We start from the raw sequence: 15,029 nt of genomic DNA on the forward strand, positions 1-15,029 counted from the left end.
TGCCCATCCCCCTCCCTTTGGCCCTGCTGCTTAATAGAAGTCAGTGACTTCTCACATTTTAAATAAAGTCTTCACTCTCTACTTTGCCAGAAGAGGCCCTACAACACACTGGGGTTTGGCCTTTCTGTCCACTGAGTTTTGTTCCTCAATTGTCTCAAGCCCTTGCCTCTCTCAGGATCTTTGTTCTGCGTCTTTCCTCTGCTTGAGCTATTCTTCTCCAGCTCTAGGTGTTGCTAGGGCTTCCTCAAACTTCAAATTTCTGTTCAGATGTCATCTTCTCTGATATTCCTTCTTTGACAAATCTATCTAAAGCAACTCTTCTCAGTACTTTAACTTCCCCCTTGTAGGACCTATCTGGTTATTATTATGTGTGTATATATGTACACACACATACACACACACACACACAATCACACACGCATATATCACACAATCACACGTGTGTGATTGTGTGTGTGTGTGTGTGTGTGTATACACACAAGTATATATTAGATACAAATATGGATATACATCTCACATATTTGCCATTTCCACACCTGTGACATTGTGCTTCATATCTAAGATAATTCCTGGCAGAAGATACTTAGTAAAGATATGTGGAGTGGATGAATTAATTTCAGCTTTCACACAGTCCCTGTAAAATGCCAGAAATGAGGGTAAACAGCACAGGATAGTCTGTAAGATAACCATTCACAGAAGATGTGGTAAACTTCTTTGAGAAGAACATTGTTTGCATGGAAAAATGGAGAGAGATGGTCAGTAATTATAATTATAATTATAATGGTAGCTAACTGCCGGCTAAGCACTGTAGTTACTTTTACATATATTTGCTAACTGATCAGTATTAACTCAAGAAATACAACAGGCTATGCAAGTAGCAATCACAGCTGCTCAGCAAAAGGCAGCTTTCCCTTGGATGGACTCTGAAGGGGTGGGTCACATGTTGTAGTCTACATAATACATTCTACATACCTTCTTAATTCTACTTGACAGGGGACACTTCCACCATGATTAACATTTTCTCTTCCTGGGTAGAGAAGTGAGAATGCTAGAGTCTGTAAATGTGAAAAGAACCAATGTCTCACAATTAATAGATTTATTTTGGAGGGCCACCAAGACAAAACTCTTGTTTTGACCTCCCTTCAACCTTTTTATTTTCTTTGTAATAGGTCAGTTTGGTTCCTCAGTGGCCTCATACTTCCTCTTCTTGAGATGGATGTATGGAGTAAATATGGTTCTCTTTATCCTGACATTCAGCCTCATCATGTTGCCGGAGGTGAGACCTGACTTTCAGTTTATAAAACATACTGAAAAACAGCTGCTCGTCTGATCATTCTCCTAGAACAGGCTGTATTTACCTCTCAAAGTCATGAGATTTTTAACAAGGTTAACTTTCAAAATGGTTTCCATGGGCCAAAGGTCCTTGCACCAAAGAGTATGTGAGCCTCTTAAAATTATATTAAAAATTTCACGTGTATGTTTAAAGGTGCATTTTAATGTGGAATGGTTCATGGCTTCTAATAGATTCCCAAGTTGGTCCCGGTGCCCAAATGCTAAAAACTGTCGCTCAAGAGGAAAGCTTTGACATCTTAGAAGTTGTGTTTCTCTGTTTTGTCAAGTTTGCTTTAAAAGAAATGCTTCTTAATGCGGCCCAAATTATTCAACTTTACTATACTGAAGAAATTACAGTATAAGCATTTTTTCCAGATATAACGTAAGATAACTTCCCATACATATACACACACACATATGTATATACGTACAGTGAGGTGGGGGCTTTTAGAGTCAAAATCAGAAAGTAAAACAGAGAGAGAATCCACACTGAAAATAAGACAGATCCCTGAGCTGATGTGGGGGAAAGGGTCAGATGAGGCCAAATTGCCAGACTGAGGGTGGGGCCTTCACCCCTATGAAATTAAATGACTGATCTCTTTGAATGCTTACTATACAAAAATTTGGGTTAGGTTTTATTTAACCTACAAAGGGCCCTTTAGATACCAGTATTTCAAGCCAATTTGTTCAATATAGTATTGGCAACAGCCAAAATGTGGTGTTCTGAGGAACTTTTCATCCCCATAGCTTCATATTGGTGGCAGTCTCTGTACTAAATCTCCCCATTAGTTTAATAATAATAATAGTGTTTTACATTCATAAGGAAGTTTGAGCTATTAATAATACAAAACCCTTTTGCCTCTTTTACTTATTGGGCTTCACAGTCAATGTATAAAGTAGACTGTAGAAGAGTTTTTCTTCCCCTATTTTAGACATATAGAAATGGAGTTTCTATGCTTATGTGACTTAGCTAACATCGCAGAATGAATTTTTTTCAAAGCTAATCTCGTACAAAGACCCATGATGCTATCCTTTGTCCCAAGATTTTGCACTCTAATCCTCTTGTTTTATAATCCCCGAGATGATTCTGGGGCTTCTAAGGCTGTCTGGCTCTTAGAAGACAGTGAACATAGATCAAAAGTCCTGTATAGTTTATTTCCCAAGTGAACACTTTCAGGCAATGCAGCAGAATGTGTGTATTTCATCTATTTCAAATTAATCCCAGCTTTGTTTTTGCTCATCCCTCTAAGGAAATCTGAAACTCCTCCATTCCATCATCGGTTGTACTATGACACTACTTTGTGTCAGATGCAGGTATAAATGGAGTTTTATCAGCGGCATTTACTCTTTCCTCCACACCATGCTGCCTCCATGTGGAAGAAATGAGAGGCTGTTACTAATTTTTTTGAACTATATGAAATTACAGAAAGTCTACCATGTAGTGGAGGGAGTGAATATGTGTTTGGATGTATTCTGGGAGCTAGGAAGCATACTGACTTTGGATATTTTTTCATAGATTGTGACAAATGCTGAGGGCCATCCTGATTTCTAGGAGATTATCAATCCCAGCAAGAGAACAAAAGAGAATGGGCACCCTGCATACTAACTTTGCAGAATATCAGACAGCAGGGCTAGTCATTTCTTGGCAACAAGGCTGCATTTTTCCGCTTACTCTACCCAGCCTCCTTACCCAGCATTCCCCTGAGGCCTGTGCCCTTTTGGCCCAAGCTCCTGTGTCCGTGGACGAGCCAGAGACCTTAATCTTCTTTGCTCTCTGTGCCCCTCAACGTTAGGGTGAGACAGTATGTGTAGAACTGCTTTGTATTCTGTTTGGACCAGGAAACCAGAGGGACCAAAAGGCTATGGTGGAAGATTGTGCAGCTTGTGGACAGTGAGTGAGTCTTGGGTCACACTCTGCACCCAGTTTTCAAACCGCATTGGTCCTCTGCCCGCAGCCCCAGGGGACATGTGTTTGGCAAGCTATAGGGCAAGAGAGGTGCTTTTTCTAGTTCTCACCAAGGCACCTTCTCATGACCCTATTCTTCCCCTCTCACTGGCCCACTGCTCCCCAACACCATTTTCCCCTAGTGTGCTTCTCTCCTAACTTGATAGCACAAATTCAGGGCATTAATCCTGACTTTGTGATGAAACAGACAATGTAATCAGGGTGCAAGTGTTTCCTCCCTATAGATACTTCAAATTACATGATTTCTTTTCTTGAATTTTTTCATCCGTTGCCTGAAGGAGAGAATCTTTCTCCACTCTCACCCCTAAGGGGTATTCTCATTTGAAGATGTGGGAAGGGTGGTTTTGTTGAGCATTTCATTGACTCCAAAGGGCTATCTCTCTCCTTTCCAGACTTTCTCTAAATCAGAGCAGTGTGGAGGTGGCAGCAGCTGTGAGGTCCTCAGTAAGCCTTTGGGGACTGTGGTTGGCCCAACTGCTGGTGGTCCCCTGAACTCAGAATACAGGGTCCTTAGCATTTCTTTTGTTCTTCACTACGGATTTAGTAGTCAATTCCTAGAAAATGGGACCCCTCCCCATAGAGACCCGCAGAGTCCCATGAAAATGTTTCAGAAGTGCTTTTAAACAAAACCATTTGTGATCACATGTGTGACTCAGATTTTGTTTCCAATTGTTTACTGCTTTCTTTGTTTCTCCATGTAGTACCTCTGGGGTTTGCCCTACGGCAGTTTACCTAGGAAAACGGTTCCCAGAGCTGACGAGGCGTCTGCAGCAAACTTTGGTGTGTTGTATGACTTCAATGTAAGTGTCTCCACACAACCATGTTGGTGGAAGGGCAGATTTTTCATTATTTTATTTTATTCTGAAACTCCATGACCTCTTCTACCTAGGTTGGCTGAAAGACATCCTTTAGAAAGACATCCTTGTCCTCTGCTGAAATAAGGAAAAAGGATATATGAGGGGGGATTTTTTTAAAAACGCTGGAATTTATTTATAAAAATGTGTGTATTTATTCTTACATGTTTGAACTTCTGTCACCTTCAAATTACTCTCCATTTTTTTTGTTTGTTTGTTTGTTTTTTTGAGTTGGAGTCTCACTCTGTCGACCAGACTGGAGTGCAGTGGCCGTTCCCGGCCACCGCAGTCTCGACCTACTGGGCTCCGGTGAACCTTCCACCTCAGCCTTCCAAGTAGCTGGAACTACAGACGCATGCTACCACGCCCGGCTAATCTTTTGATTTATTGTAGAGATGAGGTCTCGCCTGCCCAGGCGGGTCTCGAACCCATGGGCTCAGGCAATCCACTCACCTCAGCCTCCCAAAGGCGCGGGATTACAGGCTGAGCCACCGAGCCCGGCTTACTCTCCATTTGATGCAAAACACTTATCAAGACTGATGTGGGGTCCAAGCGTTTGATTCACAGCACCGACATACAATTTACCAAGAGAGGTTTATTAGCCAGGTTCGACTGGCCAGGGCCACTCATCAGACTCACAAATCTTTAGGCAAGGGCACCACACTGCGGCAGGGGCAGGGGCCTTTCTTAAATTTGCAAAAGCCTGCCTAATCCACAAGGCTGTTATAATTCAAATTTGAACAACTGCAAAGCCCGCCAGAAGAGGGCTTGCCCGCCACAATTCAAACAGAGAAAAGCCCGCTAGAATATGAAAGTTGCTTATCGCACAACACTCACACACTGCCAGTGGGGATTACAGAAGCAGAGAAAGCTGGTTAACGTATCTAACATAGTTGCTTGGCGCTCCCAAGTATGGTGTTCCTTCCAGGGTTTCCAAGAATTACTAAGTTTTAGGGGAGAGGTACAACACACAGTTTCAGCATCCTTAATATATGAGGTTATAGTTTCCTTACGTTTCATCACACAGATTCCATGCAGTTCATCACCTCTTATAAGACACTTCCACTGCTCAAAACAGTTTTTGAACTCATCAATTCTGATGGCTTTTAGTGCTTCTGCCATTTTTTTGTCGTTGCCTCTTCCACATTGGCAAAACATTTCCCTTTGAGGACGTTTTTCATTGGGGAAACAAAAAAAGTTGCTTGGTGCAAGATGAATAGGGAGGGTGGGGCGTGAGGATCATGCCATTTTGGGGGGTTAAAAACTGCTGAACACTCAGTGTGGTATGGGCAGGTTTTTCATGTAAATCATCCATTACGAAATGGGCAAACACATTGAAATAATCTCAAAAAAAAAAAAAGAATTCACTGAAGCCAAATGCAGCCTCTCACAAAAAACACTAGCTGGTACACTGATGCCAGGGGGTTCCTAGAACACTTATCTAGCAGAGGAAACCTGTACTACAAGGAGCCTGCCCTCCCAAAGATAATTCTAGTTTTTTGGGGGAGGCTGTTCCCGTGTGTGTGTGTGTGTGTGTGTGTGTGTGTGTGTGTGTGTGTGTGTGCATGTGTGTGTGTGTGTGTGTGTGTGTGTATGCACATATCTCAAATATGTATATATCAGATGTATATGTAAATGTGACTAGGGTTCAGAAATAGGATATTGTAATTAAATGGGAATATTGGCTACTGAGTGAAGGTGAGCCAGTGTTCAGAAACTTGAAGCAGATAGTCTTCTCTCTGACTTTGAGAAAGAACAAAGGAAAAGTTTGCAGATGCGCTTTTTGGAAAATCTTGCTGAATTCTTAGAGAATTAAAGCTTTTACACTTCCTATTAACCTCTTCACTTCTTAAACTAGCCTCCTATTTAGTATTACTCAGGAGTCAGTATTAAATAAAGCTAAATATTGAACACTAAGAAATACTAAGTTCTAACTTCTAAATAGTACTAAAATAAGTATTACTTTATTTGAGTATTAACATGAACATTACTCTTTGAGCTGTCCTGGGTAGGGATTATTACCATGGCCAAGGCTTATTCCTGCCCATTGAAAAATCATTTTGGAGTGTTCAAGTCTGTGACAACGATGCAATTACACACTTTTTTTTTTTTAAGTAGTGATCAGATCAGTGATGTTTGGAATGATATGGGTGGTAAAGTAGCAAGGTAGAGATTGGGGAATCGTAATTCAGATAATTTTTGGAGACTAGGAAATGAGAATAACATTTTATATAGACTGCAAAATGAAGGAGGAGAAAAAGCAAAAAATTTCTGTTCATAGCGTTGGTACATATATCTCAAAGACATTTTAATTTCTACTTTTAATCCTCTTAAATTGTGAGCTTCCTAAAGAGGAGGTCAGATCTGTTACATCTTCTTTTCAGACCCTCTCTACTCCTTACCCAGTGGAGGCTAAATGAATCAGTCGCAGAAATCAATCTATGTGAGGAGTACCAGAACATGCAAACCTTAAGAATGGTTCACGTCTCTGGGTATTAATAAAGCAAGCCACTGAACAGCATGAGGCCTAGTGGAGGCAACAGTTCCAGGGCATTTGTAATCTTTGGTCATCTCTGTCAGTTATAGTTTCCTTTCAGTTCGGCATTTATTTATTGAATATACGCATACATTGGTTTTATAAAGATGAATGTGACGTGATTCTTGACCACAGGATACCCATGATGACAGAAGAAAGGTATGCAGCCAACTAGTATATAATATGCTCTCCACAAAGTAGGCAAAATGGAAAACAAACAAACAAACAAGCAAAAAATTTGGAAACCCCAAGCAAGTGATTGTTAGTTTTGCTTCGTAGGATCTGGGATTCATGGAGGAGATGATCTTGAGTTAGATTTTACTTTTTAACTTTTATTTCTCTTTTCCTTGACTTCTTACTTCTTCCATATCTTCCTCCTTCCCTTCCTCCTTTTCTCCTTCCTTTTTTCCCTCTCTTTCACTTTTAAATTTCAAATAACATATTACTATGATCCTGTATCACTATTTTTATTTCTCATTTTCTCCATTTGATTAGAAAGATTATAAACTTCTAGTTTGCTTAATCAAAACAAGAACCAATATCATTGACATTTTCTGATTTTTTAGACGTACCGAAGAAAGGAAGGACTAAACATATGAACAAAAAAAGTCTTTTAATTTTTAGATATTGATTTCTGAAGTTTAAGCACTTCTAAACTTTCTATTTCAGTCAACTAACTGAAATAGAAAGTTTTGAACAAAAACTTCAGATTTTGAAGCATTTTAGATTTTGGGTTTTTGGAGTAGAGATGCTTAATCTGTAAATATTTCATTTTAAAAGAGCCATGAAAAACAACTAATAAGAAAAAAATGAAAAGCCAAGAAATAAAAAAAAAAAGTGGAGGGAAGAAGAGCCGTAATTTGACCAAAGGCAAGTAGCTGTTTAGAGACAGAATTGGGGTTTAAGGCTGATAGTATGAGACAAGATCATATATGAGGATAGGGACAAGATAATGAAAGGGTTTTTAAATTATAGCAAATACAAAATCAAGGTATTCTGACCTGTGAGGGGTCACTGAAAGATTCAGGGAAAAGAAGTGATAGGATTATGCAGTCTTTTCCAAATAGAAGAATAGGTTTATTCTTCTATTGCTGATCTAAGGAATTTTATTGGTTAAATATTACTGATTTAAGGAATTTTATATGATGTACGAGTTTGATGACTAGCTTGAGGAACATTGTCTTTTTTTTTTTCCAGTGATTTTATTCTAAATTTGGCAGGGAAAGATAGGTTGATCCATGATCTGTGTTAGAAATGTTTTGCTTTTCAACTTTTATAAGAAGAAGGAATTCAGCTCATCCTTCAATAACCCAATGATTGAGAATACTCTATGCTAGGGTCAAAATAATTTCCCAAGTACACCAAAAAGAGAGAGTGGAGGACCTTTAATTCTAAAACTCAAGATAACAATAAGGAAAAAAGGTATATGACTTAATTTAAAATACAGGAGATTTTGTTTCAGGAAGAATCTAGAATGATAAAACCAAACAGTCACTAGTAATAAGATATTATAGATTCAAAAGAGGTTCTCTCTTGGTCAGGATATGGTGTCCTTTGTGGTAGAGGGGAAGAGGCTGCCTCAGTTCAGACTGTCCCGAGCTGCTTGTGGGTGGAAAAAAATCAATGCCAAAGACAACTGTGAATTGTCTCTTTAAGAACTCCAGTGGAATAGGTAGAGTTCCTCCTTAGTACATTATAATTGGAGAGAAGAAAAAAATATAAGGAAGGAAAAATAAAATCTAGTTGAGTTAATAAACCTGAATATATCACATCAGTAATTAGATCATTCTCAGAAGAGATAATCTAGATTTCCACTTATATTGCTTTTGTTTTCATCGTCATTTTTGTTAATATTATAATAATTAATGTTGACTAAGTAACTAAATGGTCAGGCACTGTGCTTAGTGCACTCACATTTCTATTTATTTATGAATATTATACTCATGATTTTACTTATTTATATGACCTGTGTCAGCATCCATCAGGAAAATGAAACTTACAGATATCTCAACAGAGAGAACTTAGTATAAGAAACTGGTTAAACAAACACTGGGGGAATAAAAAAGGCAAAAGAGGACACTGAAATAAGATAGAAACAGAAACAGGTAACACAGGAAGTAGTTTTCACTCCTGGGGCCGGGAGAACAAAAGAGGACGTTGTGTTATTAGAATCTAGGAGCTTGGAGCAAGGACTTTGCAGTGTCCCAGACCTCTAACCCAGGGGTGTGATGTGGCTGGTTTGGGGTGTGCTTAGATAGGCTGGAAATGGAATCAAATACTGTTGCCAGAGTGAAGAGGGACTGCTGGAGCACTGCATTTAAGAAAGAGCAAATCCCTTCCCCACTTTTCTGTTTCTAGTGCCTTCTATTGGGAAAACCTACAGGGAATCTGATTTCAAAGAAGAAAAGTAATTTCCCAAGTCCCATCTCTAGCATCACAGAGCAGCGTATGCAAGGGTGGGCCTGAAGCTGAAACAGCTTAATAATGAGCATTATTCTATTTACATTATAATCAATTCTTCATTCTAGTCTAGTAAAAGTAGACCTATGCCATCCCTAATTTACAGTTGGGGAGACTGAGACTTGATGGGGTTTTATATTTTCCTCCAAGTTCCATAGATGGTAGCTAGTGGGACTGGGATGTTCAATCAGTCTTTCTGACATCGCTGCCTGACTTTGAAGACTAGAACAAGCTGCCTCTGCCTCTACGTATGTTGCCAGGATCCCTTGAGATGAATACAATTTTATATTGGGAATTTCACAGAAATAAGAGAATTTTAGAAGTGCCCTTAGAGAAATCTTTTATCCCATGCCCCACATCACAAAATTATGGAAATTTGAGTTGTAGAATTATGTCCAGGTTGTATGACAAACAAGAGGCTGATGTCTAGTATTCTTTCCATGTCCTGTATCCCAACAGTAGTTTTGCTACTATAATTCCTAGCAGCATCCTCACTGACCTCCTGGAATACTGATGGATTCTGTTTAATACTATCTCCGTTTCACAAGGGGAGGAGTTGAAGTAGTTGGATCTCATTTTTATCTTTCAAAATATACTTGTAGTTTCCAAGTCAGCTTCTCAAATAGAGTGATAGGCGACTCCATGTTTCTTCTTGCCCAAATTATTTTTGTAAGTCATTTAAATATGACTTGCGATTTATTAAAATATTAATAAAGGAGCCGGGTTCGGTGGCTCAGCCTGTAATCCCGCGCTTTGGGAGGCTGAGGTGAGTGGATTGCCTGAGCCCGCGGGTTCGAGAACTGCCTGGGCAACTTGGCGAGACCTCATCTCTATAATAAATCAAAAAAATTATCCGGGTGTGGTAGCGCACGCCTGTAGTTCCAGCTACTTGGAAGGTTGAGGCAGAAGGATCACTGGAGCCCAGCAGGTCGAGGCTGCAGTGGCTGGGAGTGGCCACTGCACTCTAGTCTGGGTGACAGAGTGAGACTCCAACTCAAAAAAAAAAATTAATACAGGAAAATGATACTTAGAAAATTATTATTGTGTTTTTCTTTGCTCCTGGTTGGTCAACGATATTCTTTTTGTTGTTATTGTTTTAATTACTCTTTTACTTTTGAAATTGCCTCTGAACAATGGCCTCATAGAGGTGCCCAATCTGTATAATAAGGTGACAGTCAAGTAATCCATGGCATCATGAAGGAAACTATTTACGGAACATTCTTAAACTCACAATTCTGACTTCCAAAGACCCCAAAGATGTCAGTAGGAAAAGATGTATTTCAAGCCAATGACAGAGATGACTCTGGTACCTGAATGACCTAATTGAGCCATGGGTTGATTTGTGCCAGCTGAGCTAAGCATTTTATATGCTAGAAGCAAGTGAAGGAAAGCAGAGCAAGATGAAAAACCTGCACCTATAGAATCCTGTTGAATAAATGCTGGATGGGAAGGACCAGGAATCTTTGGGGGTAAAAATGGGAGGGGTTGTAAGTGATCTGTTGAACATCATCTGGGAGCCTTGGAAGCTCCTCTTCACCCTCATGAAATCTCAGGGCTTTGCTATAAGCATGTATCACAACTTACTCAAATTCTTTTTAATTAACAAGTACTATTTAAAATTACAAGGTCAGCCAGTCTTAGGGCTTCTGAAAGTCACAATTTACCATGTACAAAACACTATATTTTTTATTCTTTGATTGAGTACCTAGTGATGGGTCTTACTGATTAAAAGGGAAATCTATTTTAATAAAAGAGTAAGAAATAGGGAGAGTCTTATCTATGCTATGAATCAACTTGGCAGAAATGTGATCATATAAATTAATAGAATTAGCAGAATGATTTTAAGTCAGTAAGAAAAGATGTCTTTGTTACTAAGATGCATGGAGGAACAAGGGTGATTTAGAGATGATAAAAAGGAAGAAACTGTATGGTTTTGATATTCTTGTAAGGAGAAAGGGAGAAACTAACGTGGAATTTGGAAAGAACTGATATCAGTTGATGAGATCATATGGGTAGAGATTTGAGTTATGAATAAAGGGAAATGCATTCAGCATTTCATCTTGGGTACATCTTGTACATTGCTGATGAATAAATCATGGGTCTACTTTGCCTCCCCTTTTCTGCTGGTCCTCACAGATGTGGGAAGTTAGGGAAACTGATGAAGGGGTGGGAGAAGAGAGTTAACATCTATTATGTCTTAAGCAGGCATGTACATTAAGTTTTACCCCCATAATAACTCTTCAAGATGCAGCATATCATCTCCAAACTATTCCTTCTACCCTGCCTGCTTCACATCCCATCCCTAAAGTCTGATGAGAATGGGTCAGAGACATTCTGAATGCTAATAAAAAGGAGTTCATTTCTATTTTTGAGTCAGGGTCTCACTCTGTCACATAGGCTGGATCACAATGGCTCAGCACAACCTTGATCTTCTGGGCTCAGGAGATCATCAACCTCACCCTCCAGAGTAGCTGACACTACAGGTACATGTCACCATGCCTGGCTAACTTTTTTATTTTTTATAGAGATGAGGTCTCACATGTTTCCCAGACTGGTTTCAAGTTCCTGGACTTAAGTGATTCTCCTGTCTCAGCCCACCAAAGTGCTAGGATTACAGGCATGATCCAACATGCTCAATTTCAGTTCTTTATTTGATCAGCATCAACAGCTCTTTTAACTAATCATCTTCTGAAGAATGGGTGTCTTCTCTGGAATATATCTCAGTTCTCTTATATTCCTTTATCTCTTACGGCGCTGGCCAGATGTAGAGGAGATAGCCTTGTAATTCACACATGTAATAACATAGCTTTTTTTTTTCCTTAAGAGTATTTCAGTAGTTCAAATGCATTTTTATTTTTAGGGAGCCCTTTTGAAGAGGTGAATCATTTCAGGTTTCCTGAGAAGTAGACATGAAAACAATATTACATGCGGGAGATATTGGGAACTGGTGCTTATGAAGGATAAAGGGGGAGAGGAAGCAGGAGTAGCTGAGAAGAGCCTATAAGTGGCAATGCAGCTCTGATCCCTGTGAAAGAGAGGGAAGGAAGGATTCAGGCAGAGTCTCTAATTGCAGCACAGTTCTGGAAAACTTTTGATTAATGGCGAGCCTCTAAACAAAGTATGTCCATTGGGAGAACTCCATATTGGTCAACAATAACCCAGCTCTAGTATTTCCGGTATATCTTATATCTTGGGATATGTGACCTCAATATGTAAACAGAATGATCCATTCTGGTAGATTCAAAGGAGTGGCAGCTGGAGGCTGAGTAGTACACCTCTAGGGCTGCTTTGGGGGGGAGGGTTGACCTTGAAAATATGATTGGGCTCCTCCACTTTAGATCAGAGCTGCTGATATCGCTGTGATTTATTTTCAACAGGTTTCAAATATAGCCAGCATGACCTCTTTGCCACAGCCATTGCCTGGACCTGGTCCAGTGCTGGGTTGCCAGAGACTGAACTCCAAGTTCATAAGTAATTCTTTGGTGGCATGATCCCAGCCAGCCTGTTAACCTTTTTGGGGAAAAAAAAAATCTATTCTCGTAAATTTTCAAGTTCACCTACAGATTTGTCTCTTCTCTTAGGAACAGAGTTCAGAGATTGGAAGGGGCAAGGATCCTCTCATCTGTATATGTAGGAAGATTCCCCTGCTTACATTGCTGAGTAGGGTGGGGTGCTGCTCAGGTGCATGACACTAAGATTGGCATTATCTTGGGGGCTGTTTTAACCCCGACTCCCATGTTTGCCTCAGTTCCTCAATATCTAGTGCTGGTCCCTCTGATTTAATAGGCTCATTAAGTTTGATTAAAAGAAGAAGCATTGCATGACCTGCTCTGGGTCCTAATTCTTTCTTTTGCCTTGTAGCCTTCTTAACCTGCTATTACTGGGTGTCTTTATGATACAGCTATAGCTTGTGATAAGAGAGAGTTCTGGGTCTGCTTTTAGTTTCCTTGGTATCCTAAATATGAGGAATTGATTTCAGAGGTTCTAAAATACTATCAGTGTTTTCTTTGCTTTACCAGCAATTCCACCTCTTTCTTTCTTTTTTTTTGAGGTAGAGTCTCACTATGTCGCCCAGACTGGAGTGCAGTGGTTGCTTCTGGCCACTGCAGCCTCGACCAGCTGGGCTCCGGCGATCCTTCCGCCTCAGCCTTCCAAGTAGCTGGAACTACAGGCACGTGCTACCTACCACGCCCAGCTGATTTTTGATTTATTGTAGAGATGAGGTCTCACCAAGTTGCCCAGGCAGGTCTTGAACCCGCGGGCTCAGGCAATCCACTCACCTCAGCCTTCCAAAGGTGCGGGATTACAGGCTGAGCCACCGAGCCCGGCCCACTTCTTTCAAGCTACCAAAGATGAGCATTCATTTTGCAAATATTTGAGTTGTATTTGATCCTCTTGCCATATTTTGACAATGTGAAAACAACATTCCTTCTTTGATGTGATCACAAAAACAAGACTTCTTTTCACTTATCTAGTGAACATTTATTGAGCATTTGCTAGGTGCCAGGCATTAAACAAAGATAAGCAGAACCTACAAAGTCTGCCCTCAGGAGCATAAAAATCTAATGGAGTTGTCAAGTAATCACAAAAATAAATGCAATTGCAGCTATGCCAAGTGCTGTGAATGATACCTATAAAGTATTAAGAGAACTAATAGTAGGGAATCTACCATGGCTAAGGGCCTAAGTGAAGGGAATGGATAATAGGAAAAGTCTTTTCTGAGAAAGTTACATTCAAATAGGGCTCTGAAGAGTCAGTATGAACTCCCAATTTGAGAGAAAGGGAAGTCATTTTAGGAAGTGAGAACAGCAAGTGTAAAGACCTTGTGGTGAAAAGTGATTGCTTTATTCAAGGGTATGAATAAAGGCAGTGGAACTAGAGCTCAGAATGTGAAGGGGATTGGGAAACATGACATTGGAAAGATAGGAGGGAATCAAACCATGAGGGATCTAGACGATGATAATTATTTTTTCCTCAGATGAATTAAAAGTAATATAAGTGAGTGGTGAATGGGTAGTGACATTATTAGTCTTGGATTTTGAAAAGATCAACAAATTGGAGAAGGGCAAGATGAATGTGAGGAGACCAAAGAGGAGTCTGTCAATATGACCGGGTTAGAGACTACATTTGTTCGGAAGAGTTAAATTTACCTGGCAGCAATTTTCTATAACCAAATATTGACTGCCAAGATAGTAAATTAAAGGCTAAGGCATTGAGTTAGTTTAGAACTTCACAACTTATTAAACTATAGTCTCTAATTCTAACACACAACCCTGAATCTTGAGTTTAATACAGCTGCTGTGACAAATAGATTGCTTAAATCTACAAATAGTTGAAAGCAATTGGCCGGGCTCGGTGTCTCAGCCTATAATCCCAGTGCTTTGGGAGGCTGAGGTGAGTGAATTGCCTGAGCCCATGGGTTCGAGACCCGCCTGGGTAACTTGGTGAGACTTCATCTCGACAATAAATAAAAAAATTAGCCGGGCGTGGTAGCCCGCTCCTGTAGTTCTGGCTACTTGGAAGGCTGACGCGGAAGGATTGCCGGAGTCCAGCAGGTCAAGGTTGCGGTGGCAGTCTGAGTGACAGAATGAGACTCCAACTTATAAAAAAAAAAAAAAGAAAGCAATTTAGGAAAAACTCTATACTATGTGCTAGCATCATGTGTCTCTAACAGACATCATTAGTTTATAAGTTGTATTTGAAATTAATTACATTCACCAATCTTAAATATTTAAAATGATGTGTTTATATGCAATTGAAAATTTTAAAACTCAATTCATTTTTTCCAAGTAGCTATAATGTTTTGTGCACATTTCAAAATTCTTTATTTGCTCAAAAATTTATTTGGAAATAGATAACAATAATTATGACTGATTTCTCG

The 15,029-nt window shown here is 39.7% G+C and overlaps 1 protein-coding gene across 1 annotated transcript in view; it reads left to right on the forward strand.

The window, feature by feature from the left end:
• The window catches only part of TMC1 (transmembrane channel like 1), a 269,325-nt gene that overhangs the window by 195,466 nt on the left and 58,830 nt on the right, over window positions 1-15,029 (forward strand). Inside the window, exons 9-10 of the mRNA XM_008069917.2 lie at window positions 1,170-1,276; window positions 4,000-4,098. Coding sequence (XP_008068108.2) covers window positions 1,170-1,276; window positions 4,000-4,098 — 206 coding nt within the window. The remainder of the gene's footprint in view (window positions 1-1,169; window positions 1,277-3,999; window positions 4,099-15,029) is intronic.

Source organism: Carlito syrichta, unplaced genomic scaffold, assembly GCF_000164805.1.
Source record: "Carlito syrichta isolate Samal-C Ts95f unplaced genomic scaffold, Tarsius_syrichta-2.0.1 Scaffold312501, whole genome shotgun sequence".
NCBI classification, from domain to species: domain Eukaryota; kingdom Metazoa; phylum Chordata; class Mammalia; order Primates; family Tarsiidae; genus Carlito; species Carlito syrichta.